Source organism: Manis pentadactyla, chromosome 3 (assembly GCF_030020395.1).
Source record: "Manis pentadactyla isolate mManPen7 chromosome 3, mManPen7.hap1, whole genome shotgun sequence".
In the NCBI taxonomy this organism is placed as follows: Eukaryota; Metazoa; Chordata; class Mammalia; order Pholidota; family Manidae; genus Manis; species Manis pentadactyla.
In genome coordinates, this window is record NC_080021.1 from 166919831 (window position 1) to 166934567 (window position 14737).

General features: G+C 37.0%; 1 protein-coding gene across 11 annotated transcripts in view; it reads right to left on the bottom strand.

Annotated features, from left to right (window-relative positions):
• The window catches only part of MPDZ (multiple PDZ domain crumbs cell polarity complex component), a 157972-nt gene that overhangs the window by 56782 nt on the left and 86453 nt on the right, over positions 1–14737 (bottom strand). For all 11 annotated transcript variants that reach the window (XM_036926642.2, XM_036926643.2, XM_036926637.2 and 8 more), the window contains 3 exons: positions 10887–11171; positions 10507–10630; positions 4223–4421 (listed from right to left, as the gene is read on the bottom strand). In XM_036926642.2, the coding sequence (XP_036782537.2) occupies positions 4223–4421; positions 10507–10630; positions 10887–11171 (608 nt within the window). The remainder of the gene's footprint in view (positions 1–4222; positions 4422–10506; positions 10631–10886; positions 11172–14737) is intronic.

Sequence of the window (14737 nt, forward strand, 5' to 3'; positions counted from 1 at the left end):
ACCTGATCACTGACAGAACCTGTGGACGCTTGGGAATCTCTTCATGACAATTTTACCTCAAGGACCAAAACCTAAAGCAGAAAACACAATTTTGTAGATTCAGGACTAGGCTGGGTGAGAGAGTTGCATTCTAATTCTGGCCCTACTTAATTTATTCAACTATAAAAACACTTTTCAGTGGTATTAAAAAACATATTGAATAGTAAATCTGCACTTAAACCTTCAAATGTAACAATGTATAACATTCTGTCAGGAATTATTATTGACTGTATTTTACATAAAGAAAAATGAAGATAAGCATAAAACCTAAAACCTGAAAAGCCTATTCAAGAAAACTGGTATTATTTCTGAAGATTCAATAAGGTAAAACTTATTTAAATAAAACCTTAAGAAAAAAGCCAGGAAGAGGTGATAACAGGGGGGAGCTAAAACACAAGAGTGAAAATAATAATAATCAGTTCCAAGCATTTAATTTTTTAACAGTTTGAGAAGGAAAAAATGTTTCTATCCCAAACAATGTTGAAAATGAATTTTCCTCTAAGTTTGTCCAAAGTTGTTTCTCCTTTACCAAAAGGGAGGGGAGGAGGAGTTTTCCAAATATTTTTCTGATATTTTGGGTAGCATGAGAAAGATGAGAGAAGGCAGTTTTCTTAAGTATTTAGCCCAATATAGATGGCAAGAGCACCATAACAAGCATCCCACAGGCAACAGTACATGCAGGGTGATTCCCGCACAAGCCAGCCACATGGCCACAGGAAACCCCTTAGTCACCAAAGGCAACACCAACTGAATTACAACTGCATAAACACACGGAAACAGCTTATGTGAGCACTGCATTAAAAGTTCTTAAATGTAAACTAACCTGTGGTCACACATGGAGTGGAAGAAAAAAATAGCACTAGTGATGCCAACATGTTATAAGGTTATGAATTCCGAGCCTGCACCTGCACGTGCAGATAGGATCACTCCCTGACAAAGCAGCTTGAAAGCTCAGTAGTTGAAAAATATGATTTTCAAGTGAGTCCACAATCATCAGAAGAATGTGAAAATGTAATACTCTAAGAGCTCTGTTGGAATTTATGTTCTTATATAAATGAAGGGGGGGGGGAAGCCAATATGTATATACTTGAATCTATATCTGGATCTATCCTTGCATTGGGACGTTACAAAAGCACGAAATGGTTTTCACAGACAAGTTGTAACACACAGCCATAATGAGCTTTTGAATCACCGATACTCGCACATAAAAGAGGGCTCGATCATCAGCAGGTGCTGTAGAAAATCTAGAATGTGAAGCATACGCCGCAGCATCTTTTTACAATGGTGTTAACAAATGTCAATGTCTTGTGCTGAATGTGAGATGCATACATATGTAGTTAAAAGTGGGTGCTCCTGGTTGTTTTTTTCCCCTTTCCACCTCCCTCTCATCTACACCTCCCCCAGGAAAGCATCTGCTCTTTACTGGTGTCTATAGCAGTGATTATTAACAAGCATGGAAAAATGTAACTGCAATCAATCTTTTATTCCTTGATCAGGAATTCATCCCACACTTTAGGTTAAGGCAGGTGAATTCTGATTCAGCTCTGTAATTATCTGGCAGATGTTACAAGCAGCTGCTGCTAAGCACAAAATCCTGGCTATTATTACAGAAATATAAGAGCTCCTGGCAAGGTGGAGTGAGAAGTGAAACAGAATGCATTCTGGTGAGGCTTCACATCTGGTTTTTCCACAGAAAATAATGAAACCTGGAACTTAAACTGGCTGTTCTTGAACTCTTGAAACTCAAATTATCTACCCAGGCACGCATGAACGCACACAAAGTTCCTAGCTATCTATCGTAAACAGAAAAAAAAAAAAAAAGAGAGAGAAATCTGGTGCATTGTCTCAATAGCAATGCTTTTCCTAAAAACAATCAGTTATGTAACTGAACAGTTTTTGAGTCTTTTTTTTTAAGTCCCTCCAATACCTCCTCTATGACCACCCCAGATTAAGTTAAGTTAATAATAAAAAATAAAGAGGAAGATGTAGATGGAACCTAGATTCAGACAATTGACTACAAAGCATAATTGGCCAGAGGCAATGTTATAGTTTCACTCAGAGTAACAGAAGGACTAGACTCTGCTTTTGGGAGGATTACTCACATGGCTTTCAAGGTAATTCTAAACCTTTTGCTTCATGAAAGCAAGGGATTGGCAGGGGACTGGGCCAAAAACACTTCATGCAAAATGCATGGAACATGCTACTCAGCCCTGGTCAATCTAAATGGCTATTTTATCATTTAATACATTTTTTTAATGAAAAAGGACTGTATGATTCTAATTTATTTCTACCATTTATCCAATGAGACAAACTACAAGCATTTGAATCACAGCTTCCAAGGAAACCTGAGAAGAGATCAGTGTGTTTTCTATGTTTGTATGTGTGTGCTCACATACATGAGAGCATGTAAGAGACTGACTGACTGACTAATTGATTTCCAAAGGAAGGAAGGATTTTTCAAATTTTGTTCTCTTAATTTAAGATAATATAGTACATTTTGCCTCATGTGATATAAAGCTATTATATATGAAACTAGTTCTCTAGCTATCCTTTAAAGTCATAATAAGGCTGCTGTCTGCATGAATGAATTCTGGGGCTGAATCAGAGAGCTGGAAAACAAACAAACAAAAACAAAAACAAGGGAAGAAGAAAAGACTTCTGGAGCTTGAAAGTACACCTGACAAATTTTCTAGAGTTGTCTAGATGCATGGCTTACACTAAATCAATGTCACAACTGTCTTAAATTTTGTCCACTTTGAAAATTCTGCAGTACATTAGAATAAGGGGTAAGGCTAGAATCAAGCTCCAGTTCTGGTGCTCAAAGTATCTAAAAGTAGGTTGGGGACCTGTATCAGTACTCAGCATAACATCTGCATTATCACAAAATAAATCAAATGATCAGGTACATGGGCATCTGCATTTTACACTACACTTAGTAAGCTAAAACCCTTACAATGAAGAATCTCCAAGTGGATCTGTATCATTCAACTTTTAAGCAAAAGCACTGGACACTGGCCCACAAGTGGTAAGGAAGGCACTTAAAGTTTCCTTCTTTTAGCATAGAGGCACTGACAGTTTTAATGATGCTCACTTGTACTTGCATTATTAATAAGATAATTAAGAAACTGTCACATAATCTGATGATCTTCCATCATAAAAGTCAAAAAGGCATGCAAAACTACAAAAGCCCATTAGTGCAATTCAGACATAACACCTTTCTGTAAGACAGCAGAATTTACTCTTTTTTCTACTCTTTATTGCTGACAGAATGAAGAACATATTGTAAATGTAATTTTCTTACCTAAGCTCTGGCAATATCTACTTTATAAAAGAACAATACTGAATGCAGTCAGTAAAATAACCTTAGTACAAAAAAGTCTCCCATACTACTAATCATTACATCAATGGAAACAATGTTTCCCTGAGTTCCTATTTTACTATTTTATCCCTTCCACATTAAATACAAATATTCCATGGTTATGCTAGGAAAAATCCCAAGCCATTACCTTGATGAAGTGTGACAATAAAGTCATGAACTGACTTTTATGTTTGCTCAAGAAATGTTTAGACTTAAAAACCAAACCACCTGGATGGCTGTGCTTTTAAAGCACATTATGGGATTATGGAACAGTTTAGACACTTCCTGCCAAATATTCCACATGACCCACAATCAGACTGTATCAACATAATGGTGAACTCTCCTGGATCAGGAGGTAGTTCCACATGAATAAAGTATGAGTTGGGCGGACACTATTCTATTCAGTCTTTTCCATGCCTGGCACTTAAAGAACTACCTTTGTTCTAGGATTTATACAGCTCAGTTAGGTAGTGCACAGTAAGGAACTGAGCAATGCAAACTTCTCTGTGACACCCTAAGAGTGCACTGTCCCACTTTGTGAATGTTTCATATCACTCACATCTAGGTTTTGCAGACATCATTAGAGAAGTAAAATTAAAAACAGAAAGCAACATTGTTTTTCAAATATTTCAACATTGTTAGTCTTAAGGAGACCATATGCATAGTCAAGAACTGTTCAGGAATAGTCAAATTCTTCGTGATTTATATTAAATAAATGTGATAATTTTTGCATATCAAACAGAAGTATACACTGAAAAAAAATCTGATTAATGAATTTAAATTCCTGAATTTCACATAAGAAATTGGGGTCCAAATGATTCTTACTTTATGTCAGGCCCAATGAGAGAATGTCTTCTTAACATGGCTCGTGCCTGAGCATTGGTTAAACTGATAGTAGATTCTTCATTAATAGATAAGATGCAGTCCCCAACTGCAATCCGGCCATCTCGACTAATGGAACCTCCATGAATAATACTTCGGACGATCATCCCCAAACCATCTTTGTTAGCACTTACTGTCATTCCTATGGTAATGGAGGAACACAGATATTTATTAAATATGTGACTTTCAAATTCAATTCAATTTGAATTTAGCAATCCCTATGGATTCATAGATAAAAGAACCGGAGTAACATTTTTAGACAATAAAAAACAATCAAAAGAAAAAGAAAGTACTATGCTGATTGCTTGAGATAAAAAATAAAATAACACAGAATTCCTAACTTAAAGAAGTTTCTAATCAAGTCTTATCTCCACTGCTTATCGTAGTGTCTGAATATACAGGAGTCTACTGAACTGAATTGATAGGAACTTAATTCTAATCAATTCCCATTCTATCTCCAAATCTGAAGTTCAGCTCTGGATATTCAACTGCCTTCCTGCCATGTTCTCTGGATGAATAATAGGAACTGCAACCTTAGTACATATAAAATTGAATTTTCAAGTTTCCACCTCCCTTTATTTCTCCATGTGCCTTCCCCTTTTTCAATGGCACCACCATACTGTTCTCCATTACTCATGGTAGAAAAGTTGGAATTGTTCTTAATTCCTAACTCTCTCACCTCTTATATTTAATTTATCACCAAGTCTTATCATTTCTATCTCCAAAACTTATCTAGAATCAATTCACTTTTCTCCACTTCCTTAGACCAAGCCAGGACTTCTCTTGCCTCACTTTTTAAAACAGGTTCCTAACTGGCCTCCTAGCTTCCAAGTGTTGTGCCCTCCAATGCAGTCTTCTCATAGCAAACAGACAAGTGATCATTCAAAAAAGAGAAATCGTATCACATCATTCCCTTGTTAACAATCCTTTGATGCCTTCCTGTTACACTAATACACACCTACGTGGCACCATCTGTAGGGAGCTAATGGCTGTGCATCCTCTTTTATCACAATGTCTTCGTCCTTGGCTCCCTCTGCCCCCACACTGACTGCTTTCAGAAATACACCTAGTTCCTGCCCATTTCAGACTCTGACTGACAGTCTTTCTGTGGCTCTTTTGCACAGCTAACTCCTTTTCTCTCTTCAGTCACCTCCTCAGAAAGGCTCTCAGAACAAACCCTATCTGAGTTAGTGTTCTCTTCTTACTCTACCCTCACTTCAAAAATATAAACTCTTTTGAAATTATGTTTAAAACTTTACAAAATATGATGTAAATTCACTGAAAATCAAGTGTCTAAATTTCCTTCTAAAATGAGATTACATAATTAAGCAATATAAAGAGAGATATAAAGCTTATTATAAAGATATTTTATCAAAAAATTTGAGAAAGTTATATGTTCTTTTTTAGGATTTTTTTTTAAAAGGAAATTTTTATACATCTTAATTTTAATTATACCAAATTAGAGATGATACTTCAAATGGTTTTTAAAGAACAATCCTCACTTCAATGTTTCCAACTTGATATTTAATGTCTGGATATGGGCCAACCAGGCTCCTAGTTGCTTTTTGATAAAAATTAACCATTATAAAATGTATTTAAGATATTCTTTAAGACTCATACTTACGCTTTTTGTATAGTTTTGAACTATATGCTTGTTGTATGTGTTTTGAAAATGTATTGTTGTTCAATAAATGCCTCTGCTTACAGCAACATAAACCAAGTTTTAAACAGTAAGTTGTTAAAACATTAAACAAGTTTAGACACTATTTCATCCCAGGTCGTTTTCTTATAAGCAAAAAGGCTGTCTCTGAAATGTTTGAGTATTCTAATTTTCCCTGATCCTGCTACTCTTCCCACCAAACACCTATACTCTGGTAAAATAGAAATGTATGACTATGAAACAAAATTTAACTGAAGGGTCCATATTGGGAATATGTGCCCTCATCTTGTTCTCATTAGCACTATGGACTTTATAGTAAAGCAAGCCAGAGACTTGAGATCATGAGCAACAGCAGACATGACCTCTGAATTAATTTTAGTAGCATATTTTAACTCAAAACTTTCAGTTCTTAAGGCTGTCAGGTCACACCAACCATATAAACCAAGAGACTGACATCAGTTAGCTCAGCTTATGTCTTCCCTTCACCAAATGATAATTTTTGGGGGTTCAACAATTTTGAGATAATATCCACTAACTAGATATTGGTTGTGATCTGTAAGATCCAGAAAACTGGTTGCACATCTGAGTTCTACCACTTCCAGTCAGTGTGGCTTTGGGCAACTGACTCAACCTTAGACAGGGCCTCATGTTACTCACCTGCAAAATGAGGACAATTTCCAGTTTTAGGGTTAAAGAACTATGTGAGAAAAGCATATGCAGAGTATCATTCAAAGTTCCTGGCACAAAGTGCTGAATAAAGTAAAAATAAAAACAAGAAAACTCACAGAATATATTTTAAATGCCTCTCTATCCCAATTTGAAGCTACATTGCTCTCTAAGGCTAAATGCAAACCTTAGTTCAGCTTCAAAATGAAGTTTGTTATTACAGGAATCTTAAAATGTAGTCTTTTGTATAGACTTTTGGTTAAATCAAGCATTTAAATGTATTGTGTGGTATGTGAAATCCAGAGATAGACTTAGGTTTCAGCCCCGGTTCCACTTCCTAAGAGCTGAGTACTTCCAGAGGAATTCCTGAATCTGTCTATGCTTTTGTATCTAATCAGTAAAGGGAAGATAATACTTTTCTTTCCTTCTTACCTTTTTTCCTTCAAGTCCTAATATAACATAATTAGCCTACAGACTACAGACTTACCAAAAATCATCAAGATTAAATTTTTGAGAGGTCACTATATCCATGGACATGTATGAGTGCATATCTGCATTGTGATCTGTAAGATCCAGAAAACTGGTTGCACATCTGAGTTCTACCACTTCCAGTCAGTGTGGCATGTAATATCCCCCCAATTTTAATAGTCAAAAAATACAAGTGATTCAAGAAATTGAAACAAATTGAATATGACAGCATTTACAGAAACCTATCACTTACTGATAATTTCTTCTGGTTATCACTAGAAAAAGCAGCAAATTATCCAGACACCTAAAACTGCAAACCACCTCATATAGTTGATTAAAGGGAGAATGTGAATCTAAGAAAATGTGTTCCATGATAAACTCTCAGATTTTCTAAGATACAAAGACTTTTTGTTACTTCAGGTTGTAAAGGTAACACCTCTTTACATTAAAAGTGTAAATGAATGCTTTAATTATTTTAATGTTTTTTCACAGATTTTAAAAATAGTCTTTTCCATGATTCCCTTTACATTTATTTACTCAAACTTCTGAAGAACATCTCCCTCCTTTCAAATGAAATAAAAGATAAATGTTCTTGCTTTGACAGACTTAATTTGAACTACAAAATGTTAGAGGAACTTCCTTGGGTCCCAAGAAATCCAACACTCAGGGACAAAGCCCTGTAAACATTTTGTGTATGTAAATGAATTCAAATGAAAGAAATATCAGAGAAGTGAATTAAAAGTTATTTACACTTTTATATTACAATTTGGTTGGTAAACTGATTGGTAAATGGTGTTGTTACTCCACACTTTTAAGTAAAGTGGTTTCAACTCACAAGCAAATGAAAGGACTCTCTTTTATTTTAAAATCAAACTGTTGACACTTTAAATAAATGTCCTGATGACAGAAAGCAAGGACATTTCACCTTTCACTTTTTCCCCCAAAAGCTTAATCACATTAGTGTATTTTTCAAATCAAAATGTAGGTCAATGTGGAAGCAGCCCAAGAATTCAACAACGGATTAATGCACAAACAAAAAGGAAAAAACAAATGTGGTACACACCTGCGCACACAGAATGGGAGTTTGATTCAGTCTTAAAAAGGAAGAAAATTCTGACACATGCCACTACATGGATAAATCTTAAATATATTATGGTAAGTTATTAGCCAGTCACAACAGGACAAATACTTTATGATTCCACTTATATGAGGTATAAGATGTATAAAGACAAGGAGTAGAATAGTGGCTGCCAGGATATAGGGGACAGGAAGAGTGGGTATTTATTGTTCAATGGGTATAGAGTTTCAGGCTGAGAAGATGAAAATGTTCTGGAGATGGATGGTATTGATGGTTGCATAACCGACAAATGAAAAGATGCTTCATGTCGCTAATCATTCAGAGAAATGCACGTCAAAACCACAGTGAGGTATCACACCAGTCAGAATGGTCACTATCCAAAAGACAAGAAATAACAAGTGTTGGAAATGATGTGGAGAAATGAGAACACTCTTACATGTTGCTGGGAATGTAAATTGGTGCAGCCATTGTGGAAAGCTGTATGTAGGGTCCTCAAAAACTAAAAATTGAAATACCACATCACATGACCCAGTAATTCTACTTCTAGGAATTTACCCACAGAAAAAAAAATCCCTGATTTGAAAAAGTATATGCACATTTTATTGCTTATTGCAACGTTATTTACAATAGCCAGGATATGGAAGCAATCAAGGTGTCCCTCAATAGATGAATGGATAAAGAAGACGTGGTATATACACAATGGAATATTATTTAGTTATAAAAAATAAATCATGCCATTTACAACAATATGGATGGGTCTAGAGAATATTATGCTCAGTGAAATAAGCCAGGTGGAAAAAGACAAATACCATACAATTTCACTTATTTGTGGAATCTCAGAACAAAGCAAAACAGAATGAACAAAACAGCAGTAGACTCACAGACAATGAGAAGTGACTGGTAGTTCAGGGGTTGGGGGAGGGGTTGGAGGTGGGTGGGAGAAGAGGGTGAGGGGGATAAAGAGGCACAAAAATCTCAATTATAAGTTGATCACAGGGAAGACAGTACAGCATGGAAAATATAGCCAATGATTCTGTAACACCTTTCTACATTGACAGACAGTAACTGCACTAGTGGTGAGGATTTAATAATATGGGTAACTGTTGAACCACTGTTATATCCTTGAAATCAATATAACATTGCATATCAAGTACACTTCAATAAAAATAAAAGCTTGCATATCAACTATATTTCAATAACAAATGAATTAAGAGGTAGACAAAAACCTAAACTCCAAAAAAAAAATTTCTGGCAGATATCTGTATATATAATATCTGTCTTAAAACTAATGAACTATAGGAAGTCTTGTAGCTTAAGTTTATCATTCTATTAAATGTAATACATAAGAAATATTATAACAAAGTAGACATTCTCTGCTATAATTCTCCACTTAGGTATTGATAGTACCCAGTCACCAAATGGAACAAAACCTAGGAGACAGAAACTGGAATGCCAACCCACCAAGTGAAGCACTGTGGGACCCCTCTGCCAGGCCTCAAACTCAACAGAAAACAAGGCCCTACCATAAGATACCAATGTAAAGGGTACCAGTTGATTACATCATAGAAGGAACAAGATCTATGATACCGAGCTAAACAGAGTAGTCTTGAGCGGCAAATGGACACCCAGAGCAACGGACTTACAATCCTATGTACCAGCATCAAGCACTAGGGGCAAAGCCAAGTCACAGCACTCAGAAGAACAAATGTGCTCTGCCGCACTGTAGTTTTAGCTATTGTAATTAGAATTTTATTCATACAAGAAGTCTTCTTTGCCCAATTCAGAAGGTTTTGGGATTATTAACCAGCTGCAATATTTTATGGGTAAGTGAGGACACAAAAAATCCTGCTACTTGTGAAGAGCTATTGGATAACTTGCATTCTGCATTTTGGTGGTGGTACACCTGGCTGTCTTTTTAGACTTTATTTCAGTGAATGAAAGAAATTAAATACAAACTGACTTATGCATAACTGCTAACATTCAAAGAAACTAATAATTTACTTTTCCAAAGAATTTAGAATTCCAAATTGCTGACTTTTCATTTTCTAAGAATTCCTGTTCTGATTTGCTATTTCATACACAAACAATTCGTATATCTTTTACTTGAATGTAAATGAGGTCTGTGAATACTCTTAAATAATTAAGGGATTGAGGGATTTAAGCTAGTCTGAAGTAAACAAACCTATTAACCATTTCAGGAAAAATAAAGAATACACATAAAAATACCCACAAAAACTAGAGGAAAATTTATAACATGTTTTCTTATTTATAGCCAAAATAATGAAACCACATTCAGTATTTCCTCTTAGTTACAGGGCTAGGAGAGAAGGTATATATGGAAAATAAGGAACTTACCTAGGCTAGAATTGCCTTTTGCTATAGTAATAGTTCTCTCAAAAGATTCTTTGGATATATTTTGTATCATGACACACCCAGCAGTAGAGGTTAGGGAGCTCTGCTGAATTAAGAACTCAGTTCCCTGAGAGAAAGAAAAAAGTAAGTCACATGAAAAGAAAAACTAGACTTTGGAGTCAGATTTCAACATCACTCATATTCTCTAACTGGTTGTGCTTAATCAGAAAGAACCTATAACCAAAACAAGTTAATAGGTTGGCTCTGAAAATAAAAGCATCTTGAGAGCACTTGCTCCAAATGGGAAGATTAGCCAGAATACTCTAACAGTGCACTGTCTCCAACTTCATCATAATATACAAAACACATCTTTAAAATGTTACCTTCCCAGTTGAATCAGGTAGCACAGGAGAAGTAAATTCTGCACTTGATATAACTTCATTTGGTAGGTGAGTTTCAGTCCACACACTTGTGTTTTCACATTTGTATTGTTGTTCAATGGGATTTGCAGGTGTATAATCATTTATGGTAAAGCCAGAAGCAGGCCCCATGCTCAGCTCTACTGATAGTGGATTATTACCCTCTCTCTGTAGTATATTCTGGGTGTATAGTTTCTCCATGGACATATGAAGATCAAGTACAGGATCTGAAGAATTTTCAGTAACATTCTGATGATTAAAGAAGAAAAAATAAAACATATAGGCCAAAATCATATCAATGTATTTTTTAAGACTGCTTCTTAATGAGCAGTTATTTATTTGTTTGTTTGTTTGTTTGTTTATTTATTATTAAGGTATGATTGATATACACTCTTATGAAGGTTTCACACGAAAAACAATGTGGTTACTACATTTACCCGTATTATCAAGTCCTGACCCATACCCCAATGTAGTCACTGTCCATCAGTGCAGCAAGTTGCCAGAGATCCACTAGGTCCCTTCTCCATGATACACTGTTCTCTCATGATCCCCCACACCATGTGTACTAAACATAATACCCCCCAGTCCTCTTCTCCCTCCCTGCACACCTATCCTCCCACACCCCTTCCCTTTGGTAAACACTAGTTAATTCTTGGAGTCTGTGAGTCTGCTGTCATTTTGTTCCTTCAGTTTTGCTTCACTGTCATACTCCACAAATGAGGGAAATCATTTGGCATTTGTCTTTCTCCGCCTGGCTTATTTGACTGAGCATAATGTCCTCCAGCTCCATCCATATTGTTGCAAATGGTAAGATTTGTCTCTTTCTTATGGCCAAATAGTATTCCATTGTATATATGTAACCCATCTTCTTTATCCATTCATCTACAGATGGACAATTAGGTTGCTTCCATATCTTGGCTATTGTAAAAAGTGTTGCGATAAACATAGGGGTGCATATGTCTTTTTGAATCTGAGAAGTTGTATTCTTTGGGTATATACCAAAGAGTTGGATTCCCAGGTCAAATGGTATTTCTATTTTTAGTTTTTTGAGGAACCTTCATATTGCTTTCCACAATGGTTGAACTAATTTACATTCCCACCAGCAGTGTAGGAGGGTTCCCCATTCTCCGCATCCTCGCCAGCATTTGTTGTTTTTAGTCATTTTGATGCTCGCCATCCTTACTGTTGTGAGGTGATATCAATGAGCAATTATTTAAATGAAAATGAAGCAACATAATTATCCATCTCTTAAAAAGCATTAGAGAGGAGCCAAGATGGTGGCATGAGTAGAGCAGTGGAAATCTCCTCCCAAAACCATACATATTTTTGAAAATATAACAAATACAACTATTCCTAAAAGAGACGAGAAGATACAGTACAACAGCCAGGCTACATCTACACCTGCAAGAACCGAGCGCCTCACGAAAGGGGTAAGATACAAGCCCCGGCCCAAGCTGGACCCAAGTGCCCCTCACCCCAGTTCCCAGCAGGAGGAAAGGAGTTGGAGCAGGGAGGCAGAGGGAGCCCAGGAATGCTAAATACAAAGCCCTAGCCATCTGCACCGGGAGCACTGACACACAGTGTGTAGTGTACTGGATACTAGGGAAACAGGACAGTAAAATCTGCAAGCGGGTCCCCGCAGCGGGCACCCCTGGGACAAAGAAAAGCGAGTGCTTTTTGAAAGTCTTAAAGGGACAGGAGCCTCAGAGCTGGACGGAAGCATCCCGGCGCACTCAGCCTAGCAGCTGGGAATCCCAGGGAACTCCAGGTGCCCTAACTCCCTGGGCGGCAGCGCAGCTTGGTGGCCCCTCATGGCGATAAACAGCCTCCTACCCACTACCCCTCTGGCATGGCCTATCCATAGCGAAGAAGCCTGAGGCGGGGCACACCCACAGCAACCTAACGGAGCTTACCCCAAAGAGGCCGGGCAAGAATCAGAGACCCTGTCTGTGTGCAGCTGCCCAGTAAAAGCAGCTAGGGGTCGCCACTCTCCCAGAAGAGGAAGGCCACAAACTAGCAAGATGGGACATTGCTCCAGCTGACACATGTGCCAACTTCCCACAACTACCTCTATTGCCATGAAAAGGCAGAAGAATTTGATCCAGACCAGAATCACACAGACATCCCCCCCTGAGAGGGAACCTGGGGAGATAGACATAACCAATCTTCCTGAAAAAGAATTCAAAATAAAGGTAATAACCATGCTAACGGAGTTGCAGAGAAAAATGCAACAGCTAACTGACAAAGTAGGGAGGGAGACTACAGAAATAAAACAGTCTCTGGAAGGACTTAAAAGCAGAATGGATGAGATGCAAGAGGCCATTAATGGAATAGAAACCAGATAACAGGAATGCATAGAAGCTGACGCAGAGAGAGATAAAAGGATCTCGAGAAAGGAAACAATATTAAGAGAACTGTGTGACCAATCCAAAAGGAACAATATCTGCATTACAGGAGTACTAGAAGAAGAAGAGAGAAAAAGGGATAGAAAGGGTATTTGAAGAAATAATTGCTGAAAATTTTCCCAAACTGGGGGAGGAAATAGTCACTCAGACCACGGAGGCACACAGAACTCCCAAAAGAAGGGAACCAAGGAGGATAACACCAAGACACATAATAATTAAAATGGCAAAGATCAAGGACAAGGACAAAGTTTTAAATGCAGTTAGAGAGAGGAAAAAGGTCACCTACAAAGGAAAACCCATCAGGATATCATCAGACTCCTCAACAGAACACTTACAGACCAGAAGAGAATGACATGATATATTCAATGCAATGAAACAGAAGAGCCTTGAACCAAGGATACTGTATCCAGGATGATTATCATTTAAATATGAAGGAGGGATTAAACAATTCCCGGACAAGCAAAAGTTGAGGGAATTCTCCTCCCACAAACCACCTCTACAGGGAATTTTAAAGGGATTGCTCTAGATGGGAGCACTCCTAAGACTAAATAGATGTTACCAGAGAAAATAAAATCACAGCAAAGAAAGCAGACCAACCAAATACTAACTAAAAGCAAAAAATAAAATCAACTATTCACAAAAGCAGTCAAAGGAAACACAAAAGAGCACAGAATAAAACACCCAACATACAAAAAATGGAGGAGGAGGAAAAGAAGGGAGAGAAATAAAGAAACATCAGACAGTATTTATCATAGCTAAATAAGCGAGTTAAGTTAGACAGTAAGTAGTAAAGAAGCTAACCTTGAATGTTTGGTAACCACGAATCTAAAGCCTGCAATGGCAATAAGTACATATCTTTCAATAATCACCCTAAATGTAAATGGACTGAATGCACCAATCAAAAGACACAGAATAACAGAATGGATAAAAAAGCAAGACCCATCTATATGCTGCTTACAAGAGACTCATCTCAAACCCAAAGACATGCACAGATTAAAAGTCAAGGGATGGAAAAAGATATTTCATGCAAACAACAGGGAGAAAAAAGAAGGTGGTGCAGTACTAGTATAACACAAAATAAACTTAAAAACAAAGAAAGTATTAAGAGATAAAGAAGGATGTTACATAATGATAAAGAGGTCAGTCCAACAAGAGGATATAACCATTATAAATATATATGCACCCAACACAGGAGCACCAGCATATGTGAAACAAATACTTACAGAATTAAAGGAGGAAATAGAATGCAATGCGTTCATTTTGGAAGGCTTCAACACACCACTCACTCCAAAGGACAGATCCACCAGACAGAAAATAAGTAAGGACACAGAGGCACTGAACAACACACTAGAACAGATGGACCCAATAGACATCTACAGAACTCTACATCCAAAAGCAACAGGATACACA